Genomic DNA, 21175 nt, shown 5'->3' on the forward strand with positions numbered 1-21175 from the left:
TGGCCCCCTACACCATCTACTACGAGCCTCGTACCGCCATCAAGTCGCAAGCACTGGCCGACTTCCTCGTCGACTGGGCCGAGACCCAGTATCTGCCGCCAGCGCCCGACTCCACCCATTGGCGGATGCACTTCGACGGCTCCAAGATGTGCACCGGCTTGGGAGCCGGCGTCGTCCTCACTTCCCCCAAGGGCGACAAGCTCAGATATGTGTTGCAGATCCACTTCGCCGCCTCCAACAACGTGGCCGAGTACGAGGCGCTCATCCACGGGCTCCGGCTTGCCAAAGAACTCGGCATTCGCCGGATCCTGTGTTATGGCGACTCTGACTTGGTGGTCCAGCAATCATCTGGCGATTGGGACGCCAAGGACACAAATATGGTGAGCTACCGTTTCCTCATCCAGCAACTCAGCGGATACTTCGAGGGGTGCGAGTTCCTCCACGTGCCATGGAACGACAACGACCAAGCAGACGCCTTGGCACGAATCGGCTCCACCCGCCAGGCAATACCATCTGGTGTCTCCCTCTGGCTCCTCCTCAAGCCTTCTATCAAGCCATCACCAGAATCAGATTCAATCTTTGTGCCGGCTCCGCCTGAGGAAGACGGATCCAACTCCAAGAAACACACAGTCGAAGCCGGCCCGGGGACTTCAGAACCCGGCCCAGGGACTACGGTGGCAAGATCGAAGACTCCAGAGCTCAGCCCGGGGACTGCTCCAGTCGGCCCCGGGACTTTGTCAAATCAGCAAGCGGCTGCGGACTCCAACCCGCCGCCTCCCAGCCCGGCCGCCCTTGTCCAAGTCGCACTAGTGGCAGTTGAAGAAATAGCAGCACCTTCATGGGCCCAGCCCATCCTCAGGTTCTTAGTAAACAGAGAGTTGCCAACCGATGAAATCTTGGCTCGACAAGTGCAACACTGAGCAGCAGCCTACACCATAGTCAACAGAGAGCTGGTCAGGCGCAGCGTTACCGGCGTCTTCCAACGCTGCGTCGAGGCAGAACAAGGCCAAGCAATCCTCAAAGACATCCATGAAGGCGAGTGCGGTCACCACGCGGCCTCCAGGGAACTCGTCGCCAAAGCCTTCCGGCACGGTTTCTTCTGGCCAACCGCCCTGGAAGAGGCCAAAGAGTTAGTCCAAAAGTGCAAGGGGTGCCAGATTTTCCGTTCCAAGCCACTTCAGCCAGCTTCCGCACTCAAGACTATCCCCATCGCCTGGCCCTTTGCAGTCTAGGGCCTGGACATGGTGGGACCATTCAAGACGGCACGAGGTGGCTTGACTCACCTACTTGTCGCAGTGGACAAGTTCACCAAGTGGGTGGAGGTGAAACCCATCAAGAAGTTGAATGGTCTGACTGCAGTGACCTTCATCGCTGACATCACAACTCGGTACGGCATCCCACACAGCATCATCACCGACAATGGCACGAATTTTGCCAAAGGCGCCTTGGCCCGTTTCTGCGCGACACAGGGCATCCGACTGGACTTAGCGTCCGTTGCCCATCTGCAGTCAAACAGCCAAGTGGAGCGAGCGAACGGCCTCATCTTATCCGGCATCAAGCCTCGACTCGTCGTACCGCTGGAGCGATCTGCCGGCTGTTGGCTTGAGGAGCTGCCAGCCGTCCTCTGGAGTCTGCGCACGACTCCAAACAAGTAAACCGGCTTCACACCCTTCTTCCTCGTCTATGGTGCCGAAGCCGTCATCCCAACAGACATAGAGTTCGACTCCCCGCGAGTCACCATGTACACCGAGGAAGAAGCAGAAGAAGCACGTCAAGACGGCGTCGATCTGCTGGAAGAGGGCCGGCTATTGGCACTCAGCCGGTCCAGCATCTACCAGCAGAGTCTGCTTCGATACTACAGCAGGAAGGTCAGGCCAAGATCTTTCCAAGAAGGCGGCCTTGTGCTCCGGCTGATCCAGCGAACAGCCGGCCAGCACAAGCTGTCGGCACCTTGGGAAGGCCCCTTTATCATCAGCAAGGTGCTAGGGAACGGCGCCTACTATCTGATCGACGCTCAGAAGCCCCGAGCGCGCAAGAGGGACGACTCCGGCAAAGAGACAGGCGCCCGTGGAATGCAAATCTTCTTCGAAGATTTTACAGTTGATGCAGTATGTATCACACTACCCCTTTGTATTAAAGTACTAAGACTTTGGGCCCCCCGAGACGAGCTCGGGGACTGCCCTTTTTGTTATCTGTATGATAAAATTATGCCTTCGAGTATATTACTTTCATTACAAGCCGCTTGGCACCGGGCCAGACTAGTCGGCCCGGGGACTCACCGCCTTGCGCTATAAGGAGCTTCCTGCAGTCAGACAAGTAGTGTGTGGTGCCCAATCCGCCTCCTGGCGAAGCCGCAGCTCGCAGAGCGACTATGAGGCGGGCAGGAGTGAGGAAGAACGGGCGCCCACACGAAAAATGGCTAAGGACCTAAAGCACGAACATAGCGTAAGATGGCCTCCAGCATTTCTGAAGCGGAAAGCCGACTCATGAGTAGCCGGCTTGCCGTCTTTATTAGCCTCTATCAAGGACGGCCGACTCTTGGGCAGTCGGCCTGTCGCTTTCTATCCGACTTGCTAAAGAAACTCTAAACGGCCAAGTACTTGCCTTCCCGAAGTAGCCAAGCACTTGACCCAGCAACAGTCCGCAGAGCGACTGTCCGACTGGCAAGGCAGCGACTAAAGGAAGGCGGCAAAGGGAAAAAGCCTAAAGAGCAGTAAGCAAGGAAAGACGGAAATCGGATAAATATTTACATAGGCCCTTGGCCGAATCTTAGAATAGAAGTTCAAGATACACTCCGCGGGTGGAATTGTTCGAATCTAACAAAGTTTTCAAAAGATTACTAAGACAGACAAACAGAGGCGAAAAAGGCAGCCTAGGAGGCGGCATCTGGGATCGGGGGATTGGAAGAGATGGCGATGTCAGGCGCCGGGGCAGTCGGCTGGGCGGTCTCGGTTTGATCGCCTCCGGCGGTAGTCGCCTTCTCTCGACGCGGCTTGTTGCTGGAGGCGCGGTCGAGCTGAGGCTGGCCGCCTGCTCCGTCTTCTGGCACCTCTGCCTCGCCTTCGTCCTCCGCCTCGTCCTCCTCCTCGGTGCTGGAGTCGATCACCTCCGCCGAGTCCTCGCCATACTCCAGGTTCATCCCGAACCACTCTGGCGGCGCTTCCTCGCCGCCTTCAGCCCGCTCAAGGACGAAGACACTGGTGTCCGTGTACTCGGTGATGGCCGCCGCACGCTCGATAAGGGCGCCCTCCACGGCCTCCATCTCAGCCTGGGCTTCTGACCGGAACGCGGCCAGACGGTCCAGGTCCAGCCCTGGATACCACGCCTTGACGAACTCCAAGGCCCGACACGCTCCGCCCCGGGCCGAGGAGCCCTTCCAGGCCTCAAGACGGCCAGCAGCGACCTCTAGCCAGTCGGCAGTTCGGCTGGCGGTGCGCAGAGCCGGCGTGCCTGGCCACAGGGCGGCAACCGCTTGGGCGCCGGCACGCTGAAGCCGGCGCATCAGCCGGTGAGCCGGACGAAGACGGGCTTCAATGCTCAGAAGCTGCTCATCGATGGTTCGGGGGGGCATTAGCGGCGATCTCCTCACCGTTTTCCCTTTGCGCCTCACGAGCAGCCTCGATGGCCAGAGGGACTGCCTGCGAGTGACCAGGGAAGAAGTCTGCCAAGACAAAAAAGAAGCAAGTCAAAAAATCAGAAGTCGGCCTGACACATAGTCGGAAGCCCGAAGAAACGAAAGAAACTTACCATCAACGATATCCTCGATCTCGTGGAAGCCGGAGGTCAGCATCGCCTCCCTGTCAATCCAGGAGGAGCGCTCGCTCTCGAACTCGGCCAGGAGAGCGGCCTCCTTCTTCTCGGCCTCGTCCTGCGCCTTCTTGAGCAGCTCCTTCTGCTCGGCCAGTTGCGCCGCCAGCAGGTCGCGCTCCGCGGCAAGCTTGCCACACTCCTCCTCCTTGGCACGCCGGGCAGTATTGGCCTCGCCCAGCTGCTCCTGAAGAACGGCGTTGGCTCCTAAAGAACGAAAGAAGAGACAAATAAGTCATCAGCAAAGAAGATCGCCGGAAAGATCCGGCCCGACTGCTCAGCAGTCGGCCCGAATCTCGGGGACTACAGCCCGCGGGTGCGCCAGCGCGCCCCCACGAAAAAGAAGAACTTACTCCGGCTTTCCAACAAGTCGGTAGCCTGCTTGCTCAACTCCTCAACATTGCGGTTGAAGGCAGTGGCGCAGAGGTTGTGATACTCCTGCAATAAGTCATTGAAGACAAAGTTAGTATTTGGAACTCGCCAGAGGGAGTTCCGAACCGCCTGCTCAGCAGCCGGCCCGAAACTCGGGGACTACACCCAGTGGGTGCGCTGGCGCGCCCCCACAGAGAAAAACAAGAATCAAAAAGAAGAAGGAAACGTACTCGGACGGCCGTCCGCGCTGCCAGATGCGCCCTGGTGCAAGTTTGAAGGGCGTCGCCTTCAGCGCGCAGCTTCGCCTAAATGTCCAGAAGCGCTTGATTCAGCGGCCCGGTGCCGCCTCCGCGCAACCACTCGGTGGGCGCGGCGCTTGTGGCCTCGGCGTCTAAGGTTGCCGAGCTGGCGGCGCCGGTCTCCCGAGGTCGCGGCGCCGAGGTCGCTCTCTCAAGATGGCGACGCACCGGTGAGGCGACTTGGAGAAGCAGCCGCGCCTCGGCCTCATCCGTGACCGGCGGCTCCAACGGACCCACCGGCTATTTGCCATGCGGTCTCCCAGACGGCGGTGGAGGCGGCGGTGGCGGCACGAGAGTGTCCAACATGGAAGCCTCGCCGCTCTCCTTCTCCACGACGGGGTTTTCGGTGTCGGCCTCTCCGGTCTGCCCCATGGACTCCGGAGGCGGCGGTGCAGACGACAGTGGGGGGGCAAGCATCGCCGATCGGCGACGCGCGACCTCCTTGGCACGCCATCTCGCCGCAAGGGCGGCTTCGGCATCCTCCAGCTTCTTCTGGGCGGAGGCGGCCGCCCTGTCGGCCTCCGCCTTCTCCAGACGTTCGGCCTCCTCCTCCTCGCGCTTCTCCCGCGCATTTCGCTCCGTCGCCTCTTGGAGGTCGGCGGCGGGGTCGGCCCGCCGAGTATTGGCGGACGTCTCTGCCGACCCCATGACGGAGGGGACGGCGAATCTCTCGAGGGAAAGAGGGGCCCTGAAGAAGAATGGAGGAGTATAAAAGAAAAGACTCGGACAAGATTCAGCGAAGGAAAATAAAAAAGCGTAAAGACTTACACAGAGACTAGCGGCGGCCTTCTCACTTCCCTTCGGAAGCGGTTGGCCTTCACGGCCACCTCCTCCCGTTTGGTCGCGGTGGCCGCCCCCTTGAACTTCTTCAATTTTCCACCGGGCGCACTCGGCCCGGCGTGACGCCTCTTCGCGCCGCCTTGGCCAGCCAGGCCGGCGGAGGAGCCGACGCCCGACGAGCCGACCCTCGGCTGGTGGCGCGGGGTGACTTCCCCTTCGGCGTCGTCATCAGGCCAGTCAGCGAAGGTGGCCGAGGGCCTGAAGTCGCCTTCTGCTCCTTCTCCCCCGCCTTCGGCGTCGGCTTCCATCGCCGCCGCCAAGTCGGGGTCGTCGACGTCGCTGTCCGCACGATCGGGAACATACTCGCGGGGCTGTCTCGTGGCGCCGGCTGCAGGCTGCATAAGGGGATTCTAGCTCAGAAGAAACCGACAAGAGTCAGAAGCCGGAGTCGGCCGCAAAGAAGACAAAACAATAGGGGGACGCGACTTACCACTGGTGGGGGGTTGTCGCACGAGTACGGCTCCTTGCCGAACTTCCAGTCCTCCCCGAACTCGCAGTTCGCGATATGATTCACCATGTTTGCCACCTCCGCACGGGGCATCTCCTTGGTGCTCATCCGACTCGGGTCTCGGAGGCCGCTCATCTGACAGATCAGGTGAGGCCGACCTTGGAGCGGAAGAACTCGGCGCGCCACAAAGGCGGCCAGCAAGTCGGCCCCGACAAGACCCTCCGACTGCATCAAGACTCGGAGTCGCGCTACGGCGGCGGCTCCGGCGGGAGTCAGCGTCTTGACTCGGTGAGACGAGCTGGGGAGCCTCCCAGTTAGGGGGGCAGCGTTGTAAGGCGGCAGGTTCACCCAGTCGCTGTCGGAGGCGAGGTTCTTCACGTAGAAGTATGAGCGCTGCCACATCTTCACTGACTTGATCAGCGTGATGGGAGGAAAGGGGTTGTCGACCATCGAGCGCCGCAGCGCGATGTAGCCGCACTGAGCCGGCACGCCGGCGACGTGCGTGCCGAGCTTAGAAGAGAAGAATTCTCCCCACAGCTCGATGGTGGGGAGAACGCCGAGGAAACCTTCGCACAGAGTGGCGAAGGCGGAGAGCAACACCACCGTATTCGGAGTGAGGTGGCGCGGTTGAAGGCTGTGGAACTCCAAGAACGAGCGGAAGAAGTCGCTCGCCGGCAGCCCCAGGCCGCGCATAAGGTGCGAGCGGAAGATGACCCGCTCGCCCTCCTCCGGCGCCGGCCGGATCTCCCCCTCCGGCGCGGCGCGGGCACGCACAAGGTCCGCGCTGGGAAGACGGCGTGTCCGGTGGAGGAACTCGATGTGTTCCACTTCTACCTCCGAGCCGTCCCATACGCCGGAGCGCACGGCGGGGGCCGCGGCGGAGGAAGAGCTCATCGCCGTGGTGTGGAGTGCTCTTGCTCAACGGTGGAGGCAGGAGAAAGAGAAGGCAAGATGAGGCGGCGGAGCGGGGAAGAAGGGCGCGCGTGCTGTGCCGCTCCGCTCCCCCCCCCCTCCCCCCGCCTACTTATAGCCCTATGGGCTGAGAAGCCGAGGGGGCGGGCGTGGGATTAACTGCGCACGATGCCCCACGCCGCCCCACGATTTACCCCACGAAGTTACTGCGCGCAGTAATGACGTGGGAAAACCAACCGTCCACGGTCGCAACGGATCCGTTCGTATGCCAAGGCACGGTAATGGCGGGCCCCACCTGACGGCACGTCCCGTCGCGCGCGTGGGCAGGCAGACTGCCCTCTCCACGTGGCGCCACGCGATAGGACCGCCATGATGGCCGCGGGGAAGCGTATCAGGCACGCCGCCTGGTTTCCCGCCGCGACTTTCGAGCTGCGGCTCTTCGCTAAACATCCGACTCTCGACAGTCGGCCCAAGGGAAGACGGCAGCCGAGTTCCAGAGTCCGCTCCTGAAAGGTTGAAACTGTTGAAACCCCACAATGCAGCGTCCGCAGGGCTTCACCAGCTTCGGAGACTACTGTCGGAGTATTGGGCCACGGGTAGGCTAACTCGAGTCCCAGGACCTTTCAAGACATCGGGGCAGGCCGCGCCCCTCAAGCCGAGTCCCAGGAGCGACTCCAAGACAAGCCGAGTCCCAGACGGCGACTCCGAGATAAGCCGACTCCGAGCCGGCGACCTCCAGAGAGGCCGACTATGGAGAGTCGGCCCATGACTCCTCCCTCATCTCGAAGTACGATGTGGGGTACGGTCACAGCGTGGCCGTTCCCCCCTGCTTACGAAGGGCCGGCATGGCTACAGTGAGCCGTATCGCCGGAAGATCTCCGACGAGGCGCGGCACTGTTGCCATGCTTGCCCTGACCTCAGCCACAGTGCGCAACGCACTGTGCCCACGACGCTGGCCTGTACGACCCGAAGACGGCGGGGCCGCCTGTCAGTGGGTGGGCCGAAGGCGGCCTGAGCGCCCCGAAGACGGACCTGTGGGAGTCGACCGACTCCTCCCCAGGGCCCCACAAGCCATTAACCAGATAGGATGGGGAATGGCGATAGTGATCGCCCGATAGATGGCGGCACTGTTGTCACGACCCAATGACCGAGCATGCGTCATCAGGAGTGCTGCTACAGTATCAAGCCGGTCCGTGGGACCCGCCAGTCGGCGGGCCCCAGAAGCCGGCGGGAAGGACGGCGGCCTGAGAGACAGACGGCTGGGACCCGCGCCCAGCCGGATTACTATTGTACCCCCGGGGGGTAGGCCTATATAAACCCCCCGGGGCACCCATGCAAAGGGTTAGGACCTAGATAGAGATAGACCAGATAGCACAGGGAGGAGAGAGAGCTAGCCGTGCCCTCTCCTGCCTCCCGAAATAGCTCCAGGAGCACCATTGTAGTCACTTTGCCTTAGTGATCATGCGGAGACCCCGCAGAGCAGCAGTAGGGGTGTTATCTCCTAGGAGAGCCCTGAAGCTGGGTAAGTTCCGCCGGCGTGCATGTCTTCGCCTCATCCCGCTTCCAGGCACCGGCGACGTTCTACTCGCTCCCACCATGATAAGCCATCCTTTGGCATATGTCGTATCCAACCCCCGACACGTGGCCTCTCAGCGGACGTGCGCGCGACCTGGTGGCGAGAGGCCTTGCAGCAACGCGAGCTTGTGGCCAACCTCGTGGCGGCGCAACCTTGCTGGTAGGAGAAGAGGTGGGGCTGCACGGGCTCGCGGCGGCGGCGCCACGCGACGTGGCGATATGGGACGACGGCGACGCAACATGGCGAGATGGTGGCGATGCAACGTGGCGTCGGGACGGCGGTAGCGCAGCATGGCGGTCGCGGCGCGAGGGTGTACAACGGAAAGTTCAGACGGCTACCCGCTCGTCATCTTCTTGTAAACGCAAGGGGCAAGGGGTGATTATACGGGATCCAATAAAAAAAATCGGTTTTACAAGAGCTCTTGGAGGGCTATTTTTGTCTCAACTTCTGCAAACAGTAGTTTATTTAAGAATACATGAACTATTAGAGTTGCTCTAATTTGGGAAATAGAAAAACAGAATAGGATAATAGAGACGAATATCCAATTCTGAGCTCAGACTCATCTGCACCCCGTGAACAGTAAATTCAAAACAAGTACTATAAATTTTTTTAGAAAAATATTGCATGAAAGATATTTTAGTGCGTGAGATGCGTGCCAAATTTCAAAGCATTTGGACATCTGAGTAGCTCTAGCAAAAAATCGGGATCCAAACAGTAAACTTTTTTACAGACCCCAAATTAGTCCTTTTTTTGCTGAGAGCTACCCAGACATTCAAATGATCTGAAATTTGGCACGGACATCACACACTCCACCATCTTTCTCCAAAAACTTTTTTGATTTTTGAATTTATTTAGTATTTTTAACAAAAAAAAATTTCACTCCCGGCTCATGTGAACCAGGAGCCCAAACGCCCCTCTCTAGTAGAGATTTCAAATTTCGTGCCATCCCAAATGGAGTGTTTCCCCTGTGACAAGTGGGTCCCACAATGTCAGGAAGAGGGAGGCTTGTGGCCTGCGGCGGGACACAGGCAAAGTGAGTCAGGATCCCAGCGGCGTCATCCTCTTCCTTATCACCATCACTCAGGCTGAGTTAGCGGCGCGCCCAAGGAAGAAACGGAGAACGAAAACAATGGCCGCCCTCCGCCACCTCGCCGGCGCCACCCACAACCACCGCATCGCGGCCAACTCCTCCTCCCTCTTCGACCTCCAGCGGCCGCCTTCCTGCCTCGCCGCGGCGCGACCCCTCAGCCTCGCGCCCCTCCGCTCCCGCTTCACCCGTGAGTGACCCTCTCTCCTCTCTCCTCGACCTAAGCTTTCTTTTTAGTAGGAGATATCATAGTGTGTTCCGCTTCAGGGCTTTACGCGCTGTCCAGCAACGACATCAAGGTGGGGTTCAACCTGGAGGTGGACGGCGCGCCGTGGAAGATTCTTGGTAACACCCAAAATCACATTCCTCTACATATGGTTGGTTCTGGGTGGATATGCTAGTGAACGTAGTTTCTCTTCTTTCACCTGAAGGCCCCATTGCATAATCTGAGAAATTCAGTGAACGTACCTCCTCTTTGCTCAGCCCAACGGTTAGTTATTTGTTTTATTATAGTTCCAAACTGTGTAAGCAGGGTCAATTTGGCACTTCGACATATTCCTGTGTTTGTCTTAAAAAAAACATATTCCTGTGTTATCACTCAGTAGCATTTTCCCAGAATATCTGTGGAAGTTCTTGTTTTATACTCCCTCCGTTCCATATTGCTCGTCGCTGATTTAGTACAACTTTGTACTAAATCAGCGACAAGTAATATGGAACGGAGGGAGTAGTTTTAAGGGCCATGCAGAGGCCGGGGGTATGACCGCCTTTTCGAGTTTTTTTTTTTGTTTTTAGGAGAACGTATTCACTTATGTTAGTTTAATCTAAAATTTCCGTAAATAATTCACTGCTACATGTCCTTATTTTCCCTTCTGGAGCATGTGTCACCCACTCACCTCTCAATGCACCCTCAGTGCTAGCTATGTTTCTTCAAATCTCTGTAGCGAAATGGTACAGATACTGAACCCTTGTGAACTGAGCTTTAAAGTTTCAGTTAAGTGCTTAACTCAAGCAAAATTATAACTACAAGGGTCCAGCTAAAGATAATTCTCTACGCATGGAAAGCAAAGGCTGAAAGGCCGTCCATTTAGCAAACATATATTATAACATTGTTCTATATTTCGTACCAGGGGTGCGTGGAAGCTAGCTATCCATGTGCCAGAACCATGAGTTGGTTGTGAGATCTTATGGGTTTCAGCTCTAGCCTACCCCAACTTGTTTGGGACCAAAGGCTTTATTGTTGTTGTTGTTCTATATTTCGTACAATCAATGTGAGAAGCATCTATATGAACTTTTTCCCCTCCATGCAACAACAGAGTTTCTCCATGTCAAACCTGGAAAAGGTGCCGCTTTTGTGAGGACAAAAATGCGCAATTATATCACTGGCAACACAGTTGAGAAAACCTTTCGAGCTGGAAGTACGGTAATCTGAGCAGAAACTCGCTTTTCAGAATCTGATGCTGCATTTAGCAATTCCATTTTTACATCTGTAATTCTGTATTTGTACTCATTAGTTAATCAAACTAGATGCTAACCCGCGCGTTGCTTTGGGGATTGGTTGACATATTTTTAGTGAAATTTAAAATAGAAATAATATATTGTATTTAATTATTATATAATTGTAAATATATAGAGAATATAAGTAGCATTTCTCATGCATGTTAAGAGAGAGGATTGGTGTAATTGATGAGGTGGCATGTGTGGTGAGTTGGGATGTGTGCATGTTGAGAGAGAATATAAACTACCATTTACCATGCATGTTCAGAGAAAGAATGAGTGGCGTGATGAGGTGGCATGTGTGCATGTTGAGAGAATTGAGTAGTGGGGATCAACTATTTAGGTATATAGGATACTGACTTATCTCATCACTTCATCAGTTATGGAATTATTACACTTATCATTTATATCGCAGCGCATTGTAGTTACACATTTACCACTTTCTTACACTTTCAGATCCAGGAAGCTTCTATTTCAAAGGAAACCAAACAATTCACCTACAAGGATGGCTCCCAGTTTGTGTTCATGGATTTGGTACGTACATCTATTTGACTCAAATATGTCATGACAATTTTGTTTCTCGATTCTGTTTGTTTTGACGCTAGGGGCTGGAATAACCGGTTACCTGGAACTCGGTTATTTTTCACCCAAAATCAATCAAACAAACTTTGATCAAAATTTGTTGAATTCGAATAAATTTTATCCAGCACTGGCTGGTACTTTTTCTTCTACCGGGGTGGCCAAAAGAACAAGTAACTGGTCTATTAACAGAAATTCCAACCGGAATTCAGAACCTTGGTCACAACACAATTACCTGCCACCTGCCTATATGTTTCATACGTCTACCTCATTGCACATGCTGTAAGTGATGAGGTAATTTCGGACAGTTAGGAAGCTAGAGTAAGCCAGTCACTACAGGAGTTTATGTGATGTGGATAACTATGTACTGAGTTATGCACAGATTGCTGAAGAAAAAAATGTAGACATGTGGCACTATTATTAGATGATGATGAAGTTGCATGATAAGGAATTATGAGCCAAATTAAGGCGAACTCTCCAAATTTATCATATTTTGATGAAATTATGAGCCAGACTTTTCACAGATGTTTCGATCCAATAATGCAATTCTGGTCTAAGGATGGCAGTTTTAAGCATAGGTTTTGATATCCGGTATCTGAGACGCATGGGAAGGGTATGGATACAGTATCTTTGTCCATAGGTAACCCAATCATGGAGGTTATGGGTATAATTTCTTGCCCATGGGTTGCCCACCGCCCATCCGATTAACATTTTAATGATTAAGTAAAAAAATTGATTTCATATTACATGTGGGTCATCAGAGATATATCACATATATAATTATAAACCCTACCCCCGTCATCATAATATGTTGTTGGTATTGTATACATAGTTGTTGAGCTTATTTGCTATGTTTGAGTTGTTATTTGTGCATGCTGAGAAGAACCCGTGGGTAGCCAATGGCAAGGATATCCATCGGGTATGGGCATGATTGTCTAACAATGGAAATATTCATGGGCGGGTGACAAGCACTACCGTGGGCATGGGGGATGGGTATCTTCATGGGTGGGCTATCCATTGCCATCATTCTCCTTCCAAAAAAAATGATCCAATTTCATTGAAGTGGAGCCTGAAATCCCACTCGTCACACACTAGCTAAAATCAAACTTAACAAGTAGAAACCAGTTTGAAATGAGGTGTCCTTTGTGTGCAGACAACCTCAAATACAGAATAAACGATCTGTTATTTTCAACCAATCATCATCGCTTATTAGCGATCGGTATTGTGCATTCTTCAAGTGTGCAACTGTTCTCATCATAATTTACCTTTCCAGACGTCCTTTGAAGAGAGCCGCTTAAACGAGTCAGATGTTGGCGACAGGCAGAAGTGGTTGAAAGAAGGAATGGACTGCACTTTGTTATACTGGAATGGACGGGTATTTCCTATTATGTGCTATTACCTTCTCGGTCTTTTCGATACTGTGCTAGTTAATTTTACTGTATATCCGTGCACACTACATACTGTTGGACACTGACGGTATTAAATTTTGCAGATCATTGATTTTGATCTTCCCATCACTGTTAGGCTGACCGTAACCGAGGCTGATCCAGGGCAAGGTGACAGTGCACAAGGTACAGAGAGTGCTCTATCTTGCAGATCTAACCTGCTGCACCTGTTCTAAGAGTTTATTAGCAGTATCATACAACGACAAGTAATCCCATTGTGTCTGAGGCATCTTTTGCACTCAGGCGAGCACATCATTTGGTAGCGGCCGCTTGTCTAAACATTGACGTTTCTTTTCGAGTGAAGAATTCTCAACAGCCTTTTATGTTCATGTTATTGGTTAATCGCCAAGATCTTGGACAATATCTCTCCTAGTATGGTTTCCTGTTTTTTCAACTTTAGAAGAGACCTCTTGCTTCTATCTTATAGAATGAAGGATGAGCTTGCATCCTCTCTCAGATACTGGCTTGATCAGATTGATGATCCCTAGAGCTGGTTAACGTCATCTGAATTATTTCCTTACCTTGTTTCGCAGGAGGAACAAAGCCTGCAACTCTGGAAACAGGAGCTGTTGTCAATGTGCCGTCTTTCGTTGATGTAGGCGATGATGTCCTAATTGACTCGAGAACCGGGCAGTATATGAGCCGGGCATAGAGTGGAAGTGGATACCAGATGAGATGCCAACAGTGAAGAGCTAGTTTTCTTGTCCCCCAATTTTTGGTTTAATTATCCGTTCAAAAGTTCACAACATTGTCTCTTTTTTTCGCATTTATCATACTGGGACCATCTACACCGGGCATGAAATTCTATGGAAAATTTCTGAACTGGGCCCCTTTCTCCTTCAGCTGACAATGTGTAGTCTTAACATGGAATGTACAGTGCAGGAATACCTTAGCAGCTAACAAACGGTGAATGTGGAAGCAAAGTACACGTTGGAAAATGTATATGTGGCCTGAGCTGGGGCGGTTGCGCGGAGGGCCGGTCATCCGTCCAGTCTAGAACCTGTCGCCGTATCTGAAGAAGACGGATCCCGTGCCGGCGTTGTGGTCGACGGCGTACTCCGCCCTGAGCGGGCCAAGCCGGACGCCCACGCCGTACGACGATCCCTGGCCGGCGCGGCGGAAGAACTCTGTAGGGTTCCCCTTGACGTCCTTGGAGCTCCCGAGGTCGGTGCCATGCTCGGCAAAAGCGTACACGTGCGTGTTCTTCATCACGGGGACAGGGATGCGCACCTCCGTCGCGACCTGCATACATAGTACACGGTTAACAGCAGCGTCGTAAATGCTCTGGTCCAAGTCGAAACCGAACAGAAACAGATTCAGCAGCTGACCTCGAGAAGGTTCCTGCAGGCGCCGAGCTCGCCCATGCCGTAGCCCCCCTGACCGAGTGAGGCCCTCCGAGCGCGAACGCGTCGTAGCTCGGCAGGTCCCCCACGCACCCTGCGTAGCGGCCATGGGCGACGAGCACGGCCGGCGGCGGCTTCCCGGCTCCCTTCTCTTGCTTGTTAGGTTCACGAACTTCGTGACCGTCAGCTGGTGGCGGTTGAAGAACGGGTTCCTGCTCCCGATGCCCAGGCCCTGGTCCACCTGCGACACAAGAGGATTTACTTGGTTGGTTCACCATTGGAGAACTTATTTACAGGACCTGCATTTTACTCCTACAGAACATTTTTTTTTCCTACAAAACTTTGGGAGTAAATTAACTGCATTTCTTCTTGCCAAACCTGACGATGAACTGCCTTCTATAGAATAATGCACTTTTCTAGGACAATAAAAAAACAATGGTTTTATTTATGAAACTACTCCAAAGCTAGCTCTTTGAATCATATGCGAAAACGGAAAGTCTTAAGAATTTACTCATTAACCACTTCAACCATACCTGGAAGATGCATCTGTCGCCGATGGTCTCGCCGTTGACGAACTCCGTGTTATCCCGGGTCACATTGGCCTGAAGAAACGCCATCCTGTCCACACCGGTGCCGCTGAACGTCGTAGGGGGGCCGTCCATGCCAAGGGCACCGGTGGCCGTCGTCCGAAGCCCATGTGTGCACACATCATTGCTCTCATCACGCGTTGTGATCTCCTCCAACACGAGGCCATAAGTGAACTTGCTCTGCTTTGTGAGGTTCTGCAAATCCAGTATCGGTTTTATTTTAATTCGTTAACTTACACACATTGGATATGATTCATGAAAAGGATTAATTTGAGTGTTCATGGAGATATAAGTATGCGAAAGGAGGTACACAATTGACGTATATATCTTGCTAATGATTTAGTTCAATAACATGTAATACATTGTATGATATACACAATTGATGCTATCGAACTAAATGGAAATAATTATTGGTCAATTAAGTGTTGGAATGTTCTACATTTCAAAACTGAGGGGGTACTGAATTTATGCAAACCTCTGTTACGTTAGCTTGGATTCCAACTCTGTCGACCCAGATGGGTGGAGCATCGTCCATGTTGGGGCCGGCTACAAAGACAGGGCTGAGTTTCTTGGTGTTGAAGCAACTGGCTTTGAAGATACGGTTCCTGCTCCGGTCCTCCACACCGTCCAAGTAAGGATGTGTGTACTCGAGCTTGAATGAAACATCATCCTAACAACCAACCAAACAAAAACATGGATATATAAGCTTAAATACATCTCCAGATGTGTGGATATATGCCTCTCTCCTAAGCAAAATTCCTCTCACACCAACCAAGTGAATGCTTCTAAAAATAATCAAGAGCAGCACACAGCAAAACTGAAAACACACTCACTGATCATACAAAATCATCCATTGCCAACTCACCTGAGGGTTGAGCAGGTTGCTCGATGAGAAAGAACCAGTGAGAGATCGGTTCAGGCCACCGATGTTGCGGTGCTCAAAGGTCACACCTCCTCCAGGTTGAATGGATGCCTGAAACTCAGATATAAAATGCATAAGGTTCAGCAACAGGACTTAAACTACAATGATGGACATCTGAAGTATGAACTTGCTCAGTGATTTTCAGACAGATTTTAACAAGATACTGTAAAAAAGATTACAAGTATGTAGACACATTACAAGAGTTGGTCGTCCCTGATCCCCTGGTACAAAGTTCCACACTGTCTCCACGTCGGCTGATTTGGGATCTTGTTCTTTGAGCTTGATTTCAACAATTACGCCCCCTTCTTTTGTGTCATCAGGTCGTGGATTCACCTCTATGTTGGAGAATAGTCCGAGCGCATTTATGTTCTTCAGAGCTTGTTTCCCTGCCCCAATGTTAAAGATATGACCTGGTCGAAGCTGTAACGGCAGATCAACAGAGACAGGTCAAATCCTCAAATCCAAGAAAAAAAGGTTTGTAGTACTGCTTTGCACTGTCTTGGCGTTTTTCTGAATGTGTGTTCAACGACATTGCGATCGAAACAAAAACACATAGTAGTAATTTTGTCAAGCAAAGAAACACATCTTATCCTTCTGTTCTTTTTAGAGCAGTCTTATATTCAAAATTATAGGACTGCTCGAAAAGAACAGAAGGATCAGATGGTGTTTCTAAATTGGTCTGGGACTTGACATGAATTGTGGAAAGTTGATGGTTATGGTGATTAATAACAAGATTATCCTAACTATCATGCTGTTTGTTTGTTTCATGTAGTACATGGTGTTTCCAGTACATATACCTGCTGGGGCAGCTCCCTGTCAATTACAGGGAGCTGGGTGTTCCCCTGGACGACACCACCGTGGTCTTCTCGCTTTATATATATACACGCTTTATTGGCTATTAATTACGTATTTTTTATAGTTTGCATGTAAGATTTTGTCAAAGTCAAACTTTATAAAGTTTGACTAACTTCATAAAAAAAATATTAACATCTCGAGTGAATTGCAAGAAACCACCACATTTGGGGCTTATCTTGCAGAAAATAATCTGGTCGCTAATCATTTGCAAAATCCACCGCGGATTCAGTAACAGTGTTGCAGATTGCACTGAACAAGTGATTTCGCGCGGTTGAGGGCGTTTCCGACAGGTGGGGCCCAATATGCGTGACGTGGCGTAACGGACGCGGTGACGGTGCCGTTTGTGCTTAAGACAGACGCGGTCGGGTCGGCAGAGACAGACCGCCCGCGCCCGACCAGATCTCGCTCGCTCTCCTCTCTGCTCCCACGCTCGCTCGCTCCCCTCTCCGGTCGCCGTCGGCCGCGTCCACTGTCACGCCCAATATGCGACCCTATCCAAAAGGAACTCGAAGGTCCCACCAAGGATAGACCCGCATATTGAAACGCTTTTGCAAGGTGGATATCATTACATCAGCATTACATAATAGATGGGGATACATACATAGGGCATACAATGCCACTCGAATACAACATCACAATACATAAGAGCATCATTCGACTACGGATGAAACACAAACAGAAACTCAAACGACATCCACCCTGCTAGCCCAGGCTGCCGGCCTGGAACCTATCCCTGATCGAAGAAGCAGAAGAAGAACTCAACGCAAACAAGCATCGCTCTCGCGTCATGATCATCGATTAACCTGTACCTGCAACTGTTGTTGTAGTAATCTGTGAGCCACGAGGACTCAGCAATTCCATTACCATGGGTATCAAGACTAGCAAAGCTTAAAGGGAAAGGAAGGAGTAAAGTGGTGAGGCTGCAGCAGCGACTAAGTATGATATGGTGGCTAACATACGCAAATAAGAGCGAGAAGAGAGCAAGCGGAACGGTCGTGAAGCTAGCAATGATCAAGAAGTGATCCTGAACTCCTACTTACATCAATCATAACCCAAAACCGTGTTCACTTCCCGGACTCCGCCGAGAAGAGACCATCACGGCTACACACGCGGTTGATGCGTTTTAATTCGGATCTGGTGTCAAGTTATCTACAACCGGACATTAATAAATTCTCATCTGCCTATAACCGCAGGCACGGCTTTCGAAAGATTATACCCTGCAGGGGTGTCCCAACTTAGCCCATGATAAGCTCTCGTGATCAACGAAGGATATACCTTCTTCCAGGAAGACCCGATCAGACTCGGAATCCCGGTTTACAAGACATTTCGACAATGGTAAAACAAGACCAGCAAGACCGCCCGATGCGCTGACAATCCCGATAGGAGGTGCACATATCTCGTTCTCAGGGCAACACCGGATGAGCAATCCATACAACTAAAACCAGACCTCAAGTTTCCCTGAGGGGGCGCTGCAAAGGGCTCTAGTTCGGACCAACACTTAGACAAGCATTGGCCCGGGAGGGCTGAAATAAAGATGACCCTCGAGAGAGCGACTCCCAAGGGAAAAGTAGGTGGTGGTGAGGCAAATGGTAAAACCAATGTTGGGCCTTGCTGGAGGAGTTTTATTCAAAGCGAACTGTCAAGGGGGTCCCATAAATCACCCAACCGCGTAAGGAATGCAAAATCCGGGAACATAACACTGGTATGGCGGAAACTAGGGCGGCAAGAGTGGAACAAAACACCAGGCATATGGCCGAGCCTTCCACCCTTTACCAAGTATATAGATGCATTAATAATATAAGAGATATTGTGATATCCCAACCAAAATCCTGTCCACCATGGAGCAATCTTCAACTTCACCTGCAACTAGCAACGCTATAAGAGGGCTGAGCAAAGCGGTAACATAGCCAAGCAATGATTTGCTAGAAAAGGTGTCAAAGGTTAGAGGTTCATGGCAATATGGGAGGCTTGAAGAGCAATTGATAGGTAGCGCAGCAAAGCGATAGAACGAAGCAACTAGCATAGCAATGATAGTAGTGAGATCCAGGGTAGCGGTCATCTTGCCTAAAATCCCGCTAGAAAGAAGAACGAGTCCATGAAGAAGACGAACAGATGAAGCCACGAAGACGAACCAAGCGTAGACGAACGAATCCTCACGATCGCAACGAAACAGGAACTAACAAGAAGAAGCACACAACATAGTAAACACACCACACATATACAAGACATGATGCACAACAAGTATGATGCATGATAAATCTAGATGAGGCTACTCATGGCAAAAGATGATGCAAACAAGAGCAACACATCAAGGCAAGTTTGAATGAGGCCGGGAACAACATATAACAATTCCGGTAAGTCCTCATATGCAAATTTTGAAGTTCGTCCAGATCTGAATAAACCTTATGTTCAAGTTGTTAAACAACAAGTTAAGATGCACAAAGATGATCTACACGAGATTTTAGTCAAGTTACATATAAAGTTCATTTAGTTCGGAGCTACGGCCTAGAAGATATGAGCAAAACAAGTTAAACATGTCATTGATGCAAAATGCATACAAACATCAAGTAAACACTCCAAAATAAGGATGCAACATGATAATATGAAACTACTGCAAAATCAAGCAAGTTTCATATAGAGCACACTCAAAACGGAGCAACGGTTCAACACACACACATGAAACAAGTTTAAAGTACAAGCTGTCCAAAACAGCAACTAGGCATATTGCAAGCATCAAAACAATATGCTACAACATCTCAACATAAAAACAAAAGGCATGAATATGATATACAGGTAAAGCATAACAAAACATGAACACTGTGCTATCTCCAGAAATCACTAGAACATGCTCAAACACACATCACAAGATTGCAAATAATAACAATTCAGACTTTGCAGAAAATAACATCAGGTTGCAATGTTTAGAGCTATCAAACAACATGTTACAGGAACTTATCATGGCAAATAAAGGCATGGCATGAAATTACTAAAAGCATAGAACAAAAGTCCCTTACTGACCATCATCCAAAAAGGAACAGAAAATATGATGGCACCCATGTAAACATGGCAAGTTATATTACAGATTCATACATGGCAGAAACAGAATTATGAAGGCATGTTGATGAGCTTGTAACACTCACCACAGAGCAATACATGGCATGGTAAGGCAACCAACAGTAAGAAAACATGTTTGTGAAGCTAAGCATGGCAAGAGCAAGTTCATAGGGTGCAAGGAACACTAACAACAATCATGGCAACAACTGAACTTAATGCTAACAGGCTGACAGCAACATTATATAGCAACTTTGGAGCAAGATATGAACAAGCTACAGCAGGCTATAAATGCAAACAGGGGCATGGATGAATAGAGCATAACATGTAGAACAAAACATATTTAGTGAACATCTCCAGATTATGCATAGAATGACTTGTAGCAGCAGGTTTATATAGCATCACGAAATAACAGATTCAGCCTAGCAAAACAGTAACAGCAAGTACCCTACTAAACAAGCTTGATTCACTCACCACAAGTCATTGCATGACAAGATAAGCATAGCATCAGCAAGAAGACATGTTTATAAAACAAACCAAGACAAGAACAAGTTCATAGAATGCAAGGATCAACTACAACAACCTTGGCAAAATTGAATAACATGTAAACAATCTGCCAGGAAACATTTTGTAGCAAAAGCAGAACACGAAAATGACATGCTAGACTACTCCATAATTGCAACCAGGGGCATGAATGGATATAGCATAACCATATGTTCAAAACACCCTTACTGAAGTATCTCAAAATATGCATGGATCTCTCTGTAGCATCATGTTTACATGGCATCAAAATAACAGCAGAACAGGGACTAAAATCAGCAATATCACGAAGCCTAGTTTGCATGCTTGTGATAGTCACCACATTGATCACAAAAATACATGGTAAGCACCTCTGTAAAGAAGACATATCATAGATCAAAACACATGTAGACATCAACCTCATAGGATGCACACATCAATCATGGCAAAAATGACAAATGAGCAAGTTCTGTTAACAGACAACAGACAATATCATGAAGCACTCTTGCAACGATGATTCAGGCATCAAGATGAGCTCAAATGAATATGATGCAATGGAATGAAATGAAGTACTCGTTGAGACGAACAATTTGACATATTACACACACAAAACAGAGCTACGGATGCAGAGATACGATGCGATGAACAAGGCATGATTATGCAAAATATTTTGGGACTTGGGCAAAAACAGAGGGGGGGAAGTCAACCTCCAGATCCAGATCGAGGCGGAGCTGAGCTCGCCGGAGATGGACGCCGGAGAGGAGGGAGACCATGGCCGGAGGTCAGGGACGGAGGGGTCGGGCTAACTGGGCCGGATCCGGCATGGCGGCGGCGGAGGAAGGCGGCGCCGGCGGCGGCCGCCTACGGGCGGAGGGCGGCGGCGGCCGGCCAGCTCGGGCGCGCGGCCGGGGCGGCGCCGGGCGCGGGGCCGGACGAGGGCGAGGAGGCGGGTCCTGGCGGTGGCGGGCGGATCCCGGCGGCGGGGCGAGGTCGCCGGCGAGAGTCGCGAGGCGGCGGGGCACGCGGGGCGCGGGGCGGC

General features: G+C 51.2%; 1 protein-coding gene and 1 pseudogene across 1 annotated transcript; one reads left to right on the top strand and one right to left on the bottom strand.

Moving 5' to 3' along the window:
* Positions 1 to 9269: 9269 nt before the first annotated feature.
* Positions 9270 to 13701, top strand: LOC123091533 (elongation factor P). The gene is made up of 7 exons (XM_044513069.1): positions 9270 to 9531; positions 9609 to 9686; positions 10655 to 10761; positions 11292 to 11369; positions 12688 to 12789; positions 12907 to 12985; positions 13393 to 13701. The coding sequence occupies exons 1-7, from the start codon at positions 9384 to 9386 to the stop codon at positions 13509 to 13511; spliced, it is 711 nt and encodes a 236-aa protein (XP_044369004.1). The 5' UTR covers positions 9270 to 9383; the 3' UTR covers positions 13512 to 13701.
* Positions 13702 to 13752: 51 nt separating this feature from the next.
* LOC123090034 (protein TOC75, chloroplastic-like) overlaps positions 13753 to 21175 on the bottom strand; it is an 8308-nt pseudogene continuing 885 nt past the window's right edge.

This window comes from Triticum aestivum, chromosome 4B (genome assembly GCF_018294505.1).
Source record: "Triticum aestivum cultivar Chinese Spring chromosome 4B, IWGSC CS RefSeq v2.1, whole genome shotgun sequence".
Classification (NCBI taxonomy): Eukaryota; Viridiplantae; Streptophyta; class Magnoliopsida; order Poales; family Poaceae; genus Triticum; species Triticum aestivum.

Bases quoted from the DNA above. Each gene is read 5' to 3' on its own strand.
- LOC123091533 (XM_044513069.1), top strand. From the start codon at position 9,384: ATGGCCGCCCTCCGCCACCTCGCCGGCGCCACCCACAACCACCGCATC. The intron at 9,687-10,654 runs GTAACACCCAAA...ATGCAACAACAG, and splicing joins CGCGCCGTGGAAGATTCTTG to AGTTTCTCCATGTCAAACCT. The intron at 12,790-12,906 runs GTATTTCCTATT...TAAATTTTGCAG, and splicing joins TGTTATACTGGAATGGACGG to ATCATTGATTTTGATCTTCC.